General features: G+C 47.9%; 1 protein-coding gene across 5 annotated transcripts in view; it reads left to right on the forward strand.

The window, feature by feature from the left end:
- The window catches only part of depdc5 (DEP domain containing 5, GATOR1 subcomplex subunit), a 181,404-nt gene that overhangs the window by 117,183 nt on the left and 49,338 nt on the right, over positions 1–14,883 (forward strand). For 4 of the 5 annotated variants that reach the window (XM_085962009.1, XM_085962011.1, XM_085962010.1 and 1 more), the window contains exons 31-33: positions 1,354–1,477; positions 7,542–7,604; positions 10,589–10,764. In XM_085962009.1, coding sequence (XP_085818135.1) covers positions 1,354–1,477; positions 7,542–7,604; positions 10,589–10,764 — 363 coding nt within the window. The remainder of the gene's footprint in view (positions 1–1,353; positions 1,478–7,541; positions 7,605–10,588; positions 10,765–14,883) is intronic. The other variant, XM_085962012.1, reaches the window with a different exon arrangement.

Here is a 14,883-nt window from a genome sequence, read left to right on the forward strand (position 1 = left end):
GGGGCCAGTCCCGGCCCCAGTCCCCACGGATCGGAGGGGCCAGTCCCGGTCCCCACGGACCGGAGGGGCCAGTCCCGGTCCCAGTCCCACGGATCGGAAGGGCCAGTCCCAGTCCCCACTGATCGGAGGGGCCAGTCCCCATGGACCGGAGGGGCCAGTCCCGGTCCCAGTCCCACGGATCGGAGGGGCCAGTCCCGGTCCCAGTCCCACGGATCGGAGGGGCCAGTCCCGGTCCCAGTCCCACGGATCGGAGGGGCCAGTCCCGGCCCCAGTCCCCACGGATCGGAGGGGCCAGTCCCGGTCCCCACGGACCGGAGGGGCCAGTCCCGGTCCCAGTCCCACGGATCGGAAGGGCCAGTCCCAGTCCCCACTGATCGGAGGGGCCAGTCCCCATGGACCGGAGGGGCCAGTCCCGGTCCCAGTCCCACGGATCGGAGGGGCCAGTCCCAGCCCCAGTCCCCACTGATCGGAGGGGCCAGTCCCAGCCCCAGTCCCCACTGATCGGAGGGGCCAGTCCCGGTCCCAGTCCCCACTGATCGGAGGGGCCAGTCCCAGTCCTCACGGATCAGAGGGGCCAGTCCAGGTCCCGGTCCCAGTCCCACAGATCGGAGGGGCCAGTCCCAGTCCCCACGGACCGGAGGGGCCAGTCCCAGTCCCAGTCCCCACGGATCGGAGGGGCCAGTCTCGGGCCCAGTCCCCACGGGTCGGAGGGGCCAGTCTCGGGCCCAGTCCCCACGGGTCGGAGGGGCCAGTCTCGGGCCCAGTCCCCACGGATCGGAGGGGCCAGTCTCGGGCCCAGTCCCCATGGATTGGAAAGGCCAGGGCCAGTCCCAGTCCCCGTCCCCACGGACCGGAGGGGCCAGCCCCGGTCCCCAAAGTTTTGTCAGACTTTGTAAGCTGAAAGCTTGGCCTTCACTGTGCCGGTGCTCTGCGCAGTTTTACTGGCATTAGGAACGGCAGAGTGAAAATAGAAAAGGAAATGTCTGCACTGAGGGATTGGGGTGTGGAACTGAACCTGTGTCATTTCAATGGTGATTCCTGAACTAGGCTAATTGTTTAAAAAAAAAATCTCCAGTCCCAAAGCAACACAATGAAGTGTCTGGTTTGTGCTTTTAAATGTGATTCTGAAGCCTAATCACAGTGACCGCTCTTTAATTAAGCTCACCTTATAGCTGCACTGTGAGGGGAAACTAAAAATCCACACCCTGATAAAGGGATCCTAGTTGAAGGCGGGGCTAATCCTGCCTCAGACCACGCGGGTCTCGGCTACAGGTTCAGTTTAACTCCGCTGCTATGCTGCCTTCGGATTTCCAAACAGAAATAAACATGTATTTCCCATCTAATTGTCTCCAGGAGCTTCGAGGAGCAGCAGGCAGCGGTGCATTCTGGGAAAGGTGCCGGCCAGTCCTCTGACAACACCGCCCACTCCGGGGCAAACGTTCCCATCACGCCCACTTATGTCGACAGTCCAAGGAAGGTAAAAAGAGCCCCCGTGTTTAAAATCGCTGCATACTATTAACCCATTAGAGTCATGAGCATCGCTCCGGGTGCGTTTCCAAATTCGGAGCATCTTCATGACATCACATGCCATTCGGTACCGAGCTAAACTGGTAGAAAAACATTCCTTTTTTGCAAACAGATATACCTAGTGTTGTCACTGGGACGTTTTTTATGTATTGGTACCAATACGTTGCTGGGAATATGGCATTTAAGGCACTATTCTTGAATGTTGTGACAAACTTCGTGTGGTAATATTCATTCTTCCCTTTAATTGTTCTTCTCACTGCCAGTGTCAGCTCTGTACCTGCCAGTATTTCACCCCGGGGTTATACAGCTCCCAGTGCGATCTCTCGCACAAGGCGCAGCCCATGTTAGAAAAAACAGAATCTACAATTGTAATTGTTTCGCCACAGTTCAAATGGACAAATTTTGGATGTAGGTCAGCGAGCACAACATTTTATTTCAGTTTGTAGCTAAAGATTTATTCTGATTCCTAATTTGCTTTTTTTTTTTTTGAGTAGACCTGCATGAAGTAAATTTAACCGTATTACAGTATCACAGCCTTAGCCGGGCTCAGGAGTAGTCTAGCAATCTTTCGGATGAGACGTTAAACCGAGGCCCCGTCTGCTCTCTCAGACGGACGTAGAAAATCCCATGGCACTACGTTGAAGAGCAGGGAATTCTCCCCAGTGTCCTGCCCAATATTTATCCCTCATTCAACATCACTAAAACGGATTATCTGGTCATTACCACATTGCTGTTTGTGGGATCTTGCTGTGCGCAAATTGGCTGCCGTGTTTCGTACATTACAACAGTGACTACACTTGTACTTCATTGGCTGTAAAGCACTTTGGGACGTCCTGAGGTTGTGAAAGGTGCTATATAAATGCAAGTCTTTCCTCCTTTTCTCGGTGAGGTTAACCAGGAGACCTATTTGTCCTGGTAGCAGTTTGACTGCTATATGGGCAACAGTCCCTCTCCCCTGCAGTGTGCCGGCCCCACCTGCCTTTGGGGAGCTGGTTTTTGTATCTGGGACGAGCCTTCAACAAGCTAGCTGCAATGTTTTTTCCTGTTACCATCTTTATCTTCTTACTTCAGCTAACACCATGCGTGTATTTACGCAAATACTTTTCTGTTCATATCACTGGTGTCGTTCCCTGGATCTGCCAGCTCTAGATTTCACAGGGGAGCCGAATGAAGTGATGGATTACCTCAGCCAGGCAAGGGCTGATCCCACAAACGGATCCTTTGTTTGGAGACGTCTTATCCCATCTTTAACAAATGAGGTTATCTGGAGATGGTCTTTGTGGGCACATTCTGCAAAATATGGCTATGGTTCTGCTGCCATTTTTCTACATTAATGGTGCTATGTAACTGCAAGTTGTTACTGTAATATCCCTGAATAATCCATCCCAGTGACCCCATACTGGGCCGGGAAAGCCTTGTCCTTGGGTTCATCTATCTCGGGAAACAACCACTGAAGTGTTGAGCCCTCGCCCCTCGTTTGTTCCACTGAGAGGAAGTATTATTTGGTTGAAGTCCACAAGATGCCCCACATCACACGGATGGACGAACGATCTTCTCTCAATCCACGTGGTTTGTTTCACTTCGAATCGAGACTTGGAGAATCCATTATGAAGTAGCGGTTCGATAACTAGGCATTGGAGCTTGTCTCCATGTGGTGTTCCCTGGCAGTCCAGGTCCCACAGCGAAGGTTAAAGCTATTTCGGCTCATGCAGTGGCCATTTGTTGGGTCGACCGACAGTACGGAATCTTTTCTTGGAGTCAGGTGAAGGTTGTGTTACAGCAGATGGGATGATGTCCCAAGTGACTTTTCTCCCCCAACCCCCACGATGAATGGCAATCTCCTATTCCGCAAAGGGTAGTGGAAATCTGGAATTGTCTCCCGAAAGGCTGTGGACCCTGGAGGGACCTATCCCAGTTGATGGTGAGTGTGCTGTAGTGCACAACATAGTAGTACACTGTAGAGCAATAGTTACCAAACTTAAAATCAGTGCAAAAAGCTGCATAGCACAAGCTTGTATTGAGGCATGTCAAGGATCCCAGCTCCCGATGAAGTACTGTTCTTTGGAATCTATCAATTCTTTAATTTTTTTAATAAAAAGTGCATCGTCAGCTTGGCACCGTCTGCTTAGGTCAGTTCTATTCCTGGTACTTGGAGGAATCAAAGTCGCTCTGACATTCCACGTGCGTGCATAGCAATAAAGGGAACAAGGGTAGATAGGAACCGGAGTCGGCCAGTCCCTCCTGTCGAGCTTTGTTTAGCCATTCACTTAGATCATGGCTGATCTGTACTTCGACTCTATTTACTCATCTTTGCTCCATATCCCTCGATACCCTCACCGTATAAAAATCTATTGACCTCGGTCTTGAAAATTTCAGTTGTCCCCCAGGGTCCACAGGGAGACAGTTCCAGATTTCCACTACCCTTTGTGGGAAAAGTGCTTTTGATTTCACTCCTGAATGGCCTGGCTCTAATTATAAGATTGTGCCCCCTTGTTCGGGATAGTTTATTTATATTTAGCCTTTCGAATCTCTCTCTCATTTTAAAAGACATCGTGCCGCCCAGCCCATGGATTAATGCTGTCCCAGGTGCCATTTCAAATCGGGTTATAGATTTGTGTTTGCCAATGAATCGCTCCTCAGTATGTGGCCATGGTGACTGTTCCTGCGATTCTCCACTCCGTCTTTTGGAAGCGTGATGAATTACTCTAAAGCCGCATTATGGTACAGTAACGTGCTGCTATTCTAGTAAAGTCTTTTGTCATCCCTTGATGCAAGAAAGATGCATCAAGATAAACCCGTGCGAATAATTTGAGGCCCATTTTGGGTGTGAATTCTTTCCTCTCTTTACAACGCTAGATTGGCACCGTAACTGGTCCGGCTGTTTTATTTCTTGGCTTTTTCTAGCAGACTCCACATGAACCGATTGCAGTCTTGGTGTTAATTATGCATGAAACCTGGGCTGCACCCAGTATATCAAAGGGAGTCATTATTGTCGCAGCGCAACCAGGATGGTGAATTTATACTTCACTGTGTCTGCTGCATACATCATTTTAGATTCGCCGCCACAGGCATTTACCACCTGACCCATGGAACAGGGAGGTGAGCACCCCTCACGTAGAGAAAGACAGTATCTCGACTGTTTGATTCATTGCGGTTAATTCGTCCTGTGTTTTGCAAATCTAAGCGTAATTTTAAAAGGGCAGGACACACGAGTGACCGTTCAGTGGGCCTGTGAATAACGTGTCAGCTGGCAGCATTCCGTCCTCTCTCCGTTGAGGCAGCAAGGCCCTTTGCGCCAGACTTCTCCATAGTTGCAGTCATCTGACAAGATGGATATTTGCAAAATCAGTGTGCTGGTAGAACTGGGCATATAAGCCTAGGATTGGTGCAGGTGCTGTATCTACTCAAATGAGGCCTGGATGTGAGGAAAGGCTTGTGTTTATGTTGCACCTTTCACGACCTCGGGACAGCCCACAGCACTTTACAACTAATGAAGTGCTTTTGAAGTGTAGTCACTGTTGTAATGTAGGGAAAAAGAGACGCTAATTCCTGTAATCTTTCTCATATTTACAGTATCGTTCCGTGGTGACATTAGCCCTCAAGATTAGAAGCACAAAGATAGTGCTGGTAATTCAGGCAGAGTTTAAGGTTCCTGTTTATAGGGCTCAGATTCCATTGATCCCTCATCTCTGGCTATCTTTAATGGTGAGTTTCACCATAGGAACATAAGAAATAGGAGCAGGAGTAGGCCAATCGGCCCCTCGAGCCTGCTCCGCCATTCAATAAGATCATGGCTGATCTGATCCGAACCGCCAATCCACTATCACAGAACCATCTCCTGAATCTAACAGAATTAGACACACGAAATAGGAGCAGGATCAGGCTACACGGCCCCTGGGCCTGCTCCGCTACCCACAGGGCCATGACCGATCCGAACCTAGACTCATGTCCAAATTCCTGCCCGCTCCCCGTAACCCTTAATTCCCTTTACTTCTAGGAAACTGTCTATTTCTGTTTTAAATTTATGTAATGATGTAGCTTCTACAGCTTTTTGGGGCAGTATATTCCATGGACCTACCACCCTCTGAGTGAAGTAGTTCCTCCTCATCTCAGTTTTGAAAGAGCAGCCCCTTATTCTAAGACTATGCCCTCTAGTTCTAGTTTCACCCATCATCGGGAACATCCTCCCCGCATCCACCCGATCCAACCCCTTCACAATCTTATATGTTTCAATAAGATCGCCTCTCATTCTTCTGAACTCCAATGAGTAGAGTCCCAATCTACTCAACCTCTCCTCATATGTCCATCCCCTCATCCCCGGGATTAACCGAGTGAACCTTCTTTGTACTGACTCGAGAGCAAGTATGTCCTTTCTGAAGTATGGACACCAAAACTGTACGCAGTATTCCAGGTGCGGTTTCACCAATACCTTGTACAACTGAAGCAATACCTCCCTATTTTTATATTCTATCCCCCTAGCAATGAAAGCCAACATTCCATTGGCCTTCTTAATCACTTGCTGCACCTGCATACTAACCTTTTGAGTTTCGTGCACCAGGACCCCCAGATCCCTTTGTACTTCAGTACTTTCCAGTTTCTTGCCATTAAGATAATAACTTGCTCTACGATTTTTCCTGCCAAAGTGCATAACCTCACACTTTCCAGTATTGTATTCCATCTGCCAAATCTCTGCCCACCTACTTAGCCTGTCTATGTCCCCTTGCAGGTTTTTTATGTCCTCCTCACTCACTACTTTCCCTCCCATCTTAGTATCATCTGCAAACTTTGATATGTTACACTCGGTCCCCTCCTCCAAATCGTTAATATAGATTGTAAAGAGTTGGGGACCCAGCACTGACCCCTGCGGAACACCACTAGTTACTGATTGCCAGTCTGAGAATGAACCATTTATCCCAACTCTCTGCCTTCTGTTAGATAGCCAATCCGCTATCCATGCCAGAATATTACCCCCAATCCCGTGATTTTTTATCTTAAGCAATAATCTTTTGTGTGGCACCTTGTCAAATGCCAGGCCTCTGGACTTTGCTTTGTGAAAGCAGAACTTCCCATCAGAGGGAGGAAGGAGTGTCTGGTGTGGGGAAAGGAACAACGGTGAAATCTATGGTTCAGGAGGCCTTGCTGTCCCGATTGAAGGAGAATGGCGTACAGGCAGCTAGGATGAAACTGATGGTTGGTTTGTTTGTCCAACATGACTGGGACTTCCCTGGTTCCACTGTTACCTATCCAGTCATGACGAGAGAACATTCTAGAATGGCTTCTCTTCCCGCCCCTGCACCATTACCTACTCCGCATGGCTGCGCAGCTTGTAGGGTCTGTTGGTGGTGAGCACCTGTAGGGTCTCCGACTCTGGGGGCATCGCAGCACAGTCCAGGCTTGGCCTCGCCCAAAGTCCACACATGTAAAGAAAGAAGCAACTTGCATTATAGATTTTATTTATATATATATATATACACTAATGAATTAATCTTTTGAAGTGCAGTTACTGTTTTACAGCCAATTGCACAGCAAGGTCCCACAAACTGCAAATGCGATAAATGACTTGATCTGTTTTGATGGCGTGGTTGAGAATAAATATTGGCCAGGACCCCGGGAGAATTCCCCTGTTCTTTGAATAGTGCCGTGGTATCTTCTACATCCACCTGGCCGGGCAGACCAGACTTTGGTTTTAACATTTTTTTGGAAAGACGGCACCTCCGACAGTGCAGCTCTCCCTCAAGTACTACACCGATTGCCGGCTTAGATTCTGTGCTCCAGTCTGTGTACTTTTTTTAAATGTTCCTGCAATCATTCCAATTCTGAAGGCTGCAGGTTCCCCGATGCTTGGTGCCTCCTAATTTGTGCATTTACTGTGTGTAATGTTAACGTTCATGTGGTGTTTTTGGTGCAGTATGTTGCACATCTCCCATGTGTGTGTGTCTGCTGTTACTGTGATTACTCTTGTACTTTGTGTGGTGAACTCTGCTTTTTACATCTCTTGGCGTCTCTGCTCCCAGGATGGGGCCTTCTTTCTGGAGTTTGTGCGAAGCCCCCGTACAGCAGCGATCTACCATCCTCCGGTCAGTTTTGTGTTGGCATTTAAAATCTCTCTTCCATGCACCCCCTCGTTTCCTGCTAAGTCGATGCTAACCCATAGCTGATGTATCTTAGGGCTGGAGAAGGCTTTGTCTCTTCAAAACTTCTCTGGTAGGATTTGTTTTGTAATTTTGTTCTTTTTTTTTATTCAAAAAGTGTCCTCCATTTTATGTTCTCCTCCTAAAGGCATTGTCTTTCTGTGGGGCACAGTTCCATAGTGCCCAGCTCTTCACCCAAGTGACCATTCCTGTGTGATTCTAGACAGTGTTGGCAGGCTAGTCAGTCAGAGTTGAGTCTTACTGTGTCCTCACTGACATCCTCACTGACATTCTCACAGACTCTTTCCCACAGGGTTCACTGGGCAGCAGCGAGGAGTGGAAACGCTGGCTGTTTTCATTCCCTTTGCCCAGCCTTGTGCGCTAATGCCAGTTGTTGTACACCTACAGCAAACTCCACACAAATCAGCGATCAAACCTGAGACCCTCCTGTTCTCCGTTGTTCAGTCCCACCTTTGGTGCAGCTCTGACCTAATGAACCCCAGGTTGCAAATAACCTTCAGCTGTACTGGCAGCTCGACCAGGAGCTGATGTTGGCCTGCGGATAACTAGAACAGGGTCTCTTTGGTTTTTATTTATTCTCAAGTTTGTACTGTAGATCAGCGTGGGGAATGGAACATTATTACTGCTTAGCAACCAGTCACCATGTTTCCATTCCCTGGTCCATGTGTGCTGGGGATTACTATGAAAACATTGTTTCTTGCAGCAGTGAATCTTATCCAGACTCCGTATCGCTCACCTTACTGGACCAATGGGGGCAGGAGGTGGAGAATATGAATTTGAGGGGAGAATAGTTGGGAAGCTTCAAAGAGAAGGTTTGAAGGTTGACAAACTGCCTTGCGTCCCACCCCTAACGACAGCTGACTAGAACTAACCACCGCTTCCTGTATAGTCCACAGTATGAAAAGATGCATGTGATCGTGCAGACATCGCTGCAGTAGGCCAGAGTGCCTGTAATTCGAACGGGTTTGCTTGTGTAGTGCTGAGCACGGATAAAATAACAAGCCCCCAGTAGCGGCCAGAAATGTTGAATGTTATCCCAGACGACTTGCTCAGTAAATGCGTTGCTGTTTTGAAGATCTCCTCAGTGACCCCTTGAATACTGATCTGAAGGCTTTGCTGGGGGGTTTTGTTGCATTTCCTACCACTCCAAGATCTGGCAAAATGTACTACTTCTGGTATTTGGTTTTTCCCCTTCAAATTTCTTCTGTCCTCTCCTGAAGATGTTGACTCCCGCTGTTATAAAGCTCCAATCAGCAGAGGTGTGCTGCTCGAATGCATGGCATCCATCACAGCCAACCCTTGTCCCATCCTCGTGTGCCCACTTTGAACAGCGGTCACTGGATAGCGATTTGGGTCGTAACCTCGCCTGGTTTATTTATCCCCTCCCTAGCCGGGAGCACGAGGCACAGACCGAAGATTGAACCTGGGCCCAGCATTTATGGTTCAGTTTTGTACCACGTGGTGTGCTTACTCACTGAGCCGTGGGGGATAGCTTTCCTAAACGTCTGGTGTTGGTTTTCCGATCATAGAATCGTACAGCACCGAAGGAAGCCATTCGGCCCATCGCGCCTGTGCCGGCTCTTAGAAAGAGCTCTCCAATTAATCCCACTCCCCCATGCTCCTTCCCCAGAGTCCTGCAAATTTTTCCCCTTCCAAGTATTTATCCAATTCCCTCTTGAAAGTTATTACTGAATCAGCTTCACCCTTTCAGGCTGGTGGTTTGTAGGTTTGCAGCACTGGATGGACCCATAGTATTCTCACAATGTTCTCTTGCAGCTTTAAAGAGGTCATTTAGAGTTCTTTTACTTTGATACAGAAGTTTGGCGCTGCCCTCAAAGGGTAATCTGCGTAACACGGATTTATTTTTTACTATTTCCTGATTTTGTTTCCTCCCTTGTTTTCCTACAGTTGCTCATTGCCGCCTTGCTCTATTATATACCTCTTTGTCGGCCCTCAGACCTCCCTCCCCACCAGTCTCCGTACTGAACTAGTCGTGCAAGCTGGCAAGCACGATGGCCGTCCTGTCTGTGTCTGCCAGATTTCTCCTCTCCCAGCAAAGGCAACTATGTGCTGCCAGAGGTGAACACATAGTCTTCCCTCTTGACTGAAAGCCTTCCAGATGTGCACCCATGTGAATGTGCTTTGAGAGACAGCCCTTTGCCTCTAGCCAGTGACTGCTCAGATGAGAGACCAGTCGTCTTCTGCTTGAAGAAACAAGCTTATGCCTTTTGTCCCCAGAAATGAAACCAATAGCCCAGTGCCTTTGGACTATAGGACAAGAGGATCTAGACTTGACCATGGACTGGGTGGCCTATAGGACAAGAGGATCTAGACTTGACCATGGACTGGGTGGCCTATAAGACAAGAGGATCTAGACTTGACCATGGACTGGGTGGCCTATAGGACAAGAGGATCTAGACTTGACCATGACTGAGTGTAAAGTCTAGCCCAAGATTGTTTTCAGCTTTACTTTTTCCAATATTATAAAAAATATATTAAACCTCTTTGAAAGGACTGCTTACAAAAGAACATTAATTTCCGCATATTAATAATAAAATGATAACCGATTCAGTTTCTGATTGCAGACCCTGCTGAACGGGTTTTTGAGACGCCCTGTGTAGACCTGTGGACAAAGTGACAGCTGTCAGTCACAATGATGTGCTGTCCTGATTGGACGCCCTGTTTACAAACAGTGGTAAATTTATTCAGGACTATTTTTGTTTGACGTACCATGCTTCTGAATTGCCCGGAATGAAAGTATTGATTTTGGTTAAGTAATTTCTTCTCGAGCAGTGCTTTCGAACAGTGTAGTTACACTCTCTCCAGTTGAGGCATTCCAGTCTCACTTTTTTTAAATCGTGCCAGAAGTCTATACAATTTGTATTTATATTTTTTTATCATGCACACAGATCCAAGGAGACCAGATGTCAACAGGTGCTGACCATTCAGATTACAGCCCCGCTCCTGGAACCACTGCTCCAACCGGAGATAGATCTGGCACATCGGGCAATGTCCAGAGCTTTGCCATGGGTGTAACTCAGGGTACAGGGGACCAGCCTCCTGTCCCTGCCACATTAGAGGGCAGGTAAGGTCATCACAAACCTAGCAGGCATTGTCCAAGGTGTGCAGAATCAGCAGATAATAATCTTTATACAAAATCTTTAGTGTTTTCTGACATTTCTTTTCCTGATGTGATACTTTTATACCATGCTGTTTAGTGGGAATGGTACCTGTATCAGAACTTGTAGATTATTACTTTGTGATGTTGCACGTTTCACGTGGCTGCCATGCTGTGTTGGGCTTGTGATACCATGCAAACATTGTTCTCAGTGAGAGTTGCTCGCGTTGAATTAACTCGCCCTGATGTGAAGCCAACAAACTTGATGAGCTGAAGTGGAGAAGCTTGTACCTAAAGTATTCTGTGAAAAGGTTGGGGATGAATTGCCTGCGTAGGGAAGGCCCCGAGTGCTTTTGTTTGGACCAGGTTAGGACTGTATATAAATTCCTTCGACAGCACACAGGCTTTTAAACACGAAGCTTGCATCACCTAATCACTGCTACTTACGTTACTTTGTCTTTTTTTTACTCCATATTTTTGCTCCTAACCTTGATGGTTCTCTGCATTATGAGTCTTGGGCTTTCACTTGGGGTCCACAGCAAAAAATAATGCTCATTGGAATTAGCTCCAGTCCATGATAAAGATCAAGACCAGACCACCAATGTGGGGAGGGGGAGGGAAGAAGTTTGCTGTATTTTTTGAAGGGCAGAGTGGCCCAATAGCCCAGTAACCCGAGTCTTAATTCAAGTCATAGTTTCCGATCCTGCTCTAGCAGTGACCAACCCTAGAGTGTGTAAACTGTTTGGTTGAACAAAGGTTCTTTTGTGCCACTCCACCTTTTCTGTGTTGTTTATCAATTTGAAAAGATGTGTTAGTTAGGAAGGAGCTTGGTAATCTCCAACTTAACCTCAACCTCCTCTCACTGCACATGACCGTTGACTTTGATACAAGTAGTGTTTGGGGAAAGGAGTTCAGGGGATTCAAGCTTTGGTTTTTGCCGACAATAACTTTGTAGTTTGTTTCGTTATTCCACTACACCACATCCCATAATACTCACTCCCCCGTCACATCCCATAATACCCACTCCCCGTCACATCCCATAATACTCTCTCCCCCGTCACATCCCATAATACTCACTCCCCCTCGCATCCCATAATACACACTCCCCGTCACATCCCATAATACTCACTCCCCGTCACATCCCATAATACTCACTCCCCCTCACATCCCATAATACTCACTCCCCCTCACATCCCATAATACTCACTCCCCGTCACATCCCATAATACTCACTCCCCCTCACATCCCATAATACTCACTCCCCCTCACATCCCATAATACTCACTCCCCCTCACATCCCATAATACTCACTCCCCCGTCACATCCCATAATACTCACTCCCCCGTCACATCCCATAATACTCACTCCCCGTCACATCCCATAATACTCACTCCCCCTCACATCCCATAATACTCACTCCCCCGTCACATCCCATAATACTCACTCCCCGTCACATCCCATAATACTCACTCCCCCTCACATCCCATAATACCCACTCCCCCGTCACATCCCATAATACCCACTCCCCCTCACATCCCATAATACTCACTCCCCGTCACATCCCACAATACTCGCTCCCCGTCACATCCCATAATACTCGCTCCCCGTCACATCCCATAATACTCACTCCCCCGTCAATCCCATAATACTCACTCCCCCTCACATCCCATAATACTCACTCCCCCTCACATCCCATAATACTCACTCCCCCGTCAATCCCATAATACTCACTCCCCCGTCAATCCCATAATACTCACTCCCCCTCACATCCCATAATACTCACTCCCCGTCACATCCCATAATACTCACTCCCCGTCACATCCCACAATACTCACTCCCCGTCACATCCCACAATACTCATTCCCCGTCACATCCCATAATACTCACTCCCCCTCACATCCCATAATACTCACTCCCCCTCACATCCCATAATACTCACTCCCCCTCACATCCCATAATACCCACTCCCCCGTCACATCCCATAATACTCACTCCCCCTCACATCCCATAATACTCACTCCCCCTCACATCCCATAATACTCACTCCCCGTCACATCCCATAATACTCACTCCCCCTCACATCCCATAATACTCACTCCCCCTCACATTCCACAATACTCACTCCCCCTCACATCCCACAATACTCACTCCCCGTCACATCCCATAATACTCACTCCCCCGTCAATCCCATAATACTCACTCCCCCTCACATCCCATAATACTCACTCCCCCTCACATCCCATAATACTCACTCCCCCTCACATCCCATAATACTCTCCCCCTCACATCCCATAATACTCACTCCCCCTCACATCCCATAATACCCACTCCCCCGTCACATCCCATAATACTCACTCCCCCTCACATCCCATAATACTCACTCCCCCTCACATCCCATAATACTCACTCCCCCTCACATCCCATAATACTCACTCCCCCTCACATCCCATAATACTCACTCCCCCTCACATCCCATAATACTCACTCCCCCTCACATCCCATAATACTCACTCCCCCTCACATCCCATAATACTCACTCCCCCTCACATCCCATAATACTCACTCCCCCTCACATCCCATAATACTCACTCCCCCTCACATCCCATAATACTCACTCCCCCTCACATCCCATAATACTCACTCCCCGTCACATCCCATAATACTCACTCCCCCTCACATCCCATAATACTCACTCCCCCTCACATCCCATAATACCCACTCCCCCGTCACATCCCATAATACTCACTCCCCCTCACATCCCATAATACCCACTCCCCCTCACATCCCATAATACTCACTCCCCCTCACATCCCATAATACCCACTCCCCCTCACATCCCATAATACTCACTCCCCCTCACATCCCATAATACTCACTCCCCCTCACATCCCATAATACTCACTCCCCCTCACATCCCATAATACCCACTCCCCCTCACATCCCATAATACTCACTCCCCCTCACATCCCATAATACCCACTCCCCCGTCACATCCCATAATACCCACTCCCCCTCACATCCCATAATACTCACTCCCCCTCACATCCCATAATACCCACTCCCCCTCACATCCCATAATACTCACTCCCCGTCACATCCCATAATACGCACTCCCCCTCACATCCCATAATACTCACTCCCCCTCACATCCCATAATACTCACTCCCCTCACATCCCATAATACTCACTCCCCTCACATCCCATAATACTCACTCCCCCTCACATCCCATAATACTCACTCCCCCTCACATCCCATAATACGCACTCCCCCTCACATCCCATAATACTCACTCCCCCTCACATCCCATAATACTCACTCCCCTCACATCCCATAATACTCACTCCCCCTCACATCCCATAATACTCAGTCCAGTATTGAAGGTCTGGAATATCAACAATTTATAAATGGTGGGCTTGGTGTTCAGGTGACAGTTGATTTGATGCATCGTCAGGAAATAAACTGATTAAAGCTGCACAGTCATCAAAGTCACACAGAAATGTATGACAGGTTTTGTCGATCACGGCTTCGGAATTCCGCTGAGTAAGAAAACAACAACTTGTATTTATCTAGCGCCTTTAACGTAGTAAACATCCCACGGCATTTCACAGGAGTATTAGAAGACAAAACATTTGACACGAGCCATATGAGAATAAATTAGGGCAGGTGACCAAAAGCTTGGTCAAAGTGGTAGGTTTTAAGGAGCGTCTTAAAGGTGGAAACAGAGGTAGCGAGGCGGAGTGGTTTAGACAGGGAATTCCAGAGCTTAGGGCCTTGGCAACAGACGGCACGGCTACCAAAGGTTGAGTGATTATAATCAGGGATGCTCAAGAGGGCAGAATCAGAGGAGCAGGTTTAAAGTAGTGTATAGTTCTACATTCCCCAGGCTCTGTAACCCAGTATCAGTATTGAGTAATTGTAGTTCTTGAGAAGGATTGAATGTGTTGAGATTTCCTAACAATCTTCTATATATTAACATAATAGCTATTCTGCCATTTGTAACAGCATTGTATATAAATTTGTAAATTTTGTTTTTATTTAAAATAAGCACCTCAAATGTTCCAGTAAAGATCCTCACTAAGAAACGC

This window comes from Somniosus microcephalus, chromosome 19 (genome assembly GCF_052327205.1).
Source record: "Somniosus microcephalus isolate GS21.2 chromosome 19, FLI_Smic_1.0, whole genome shotgun sequence".
NCBI classification, from domain to species: Eukaryota; Metazoa; Chordata; class Chondrichthyes; order Squaliformes; family Somniosidae; genus Somniosus; species Somniosus microcephalus.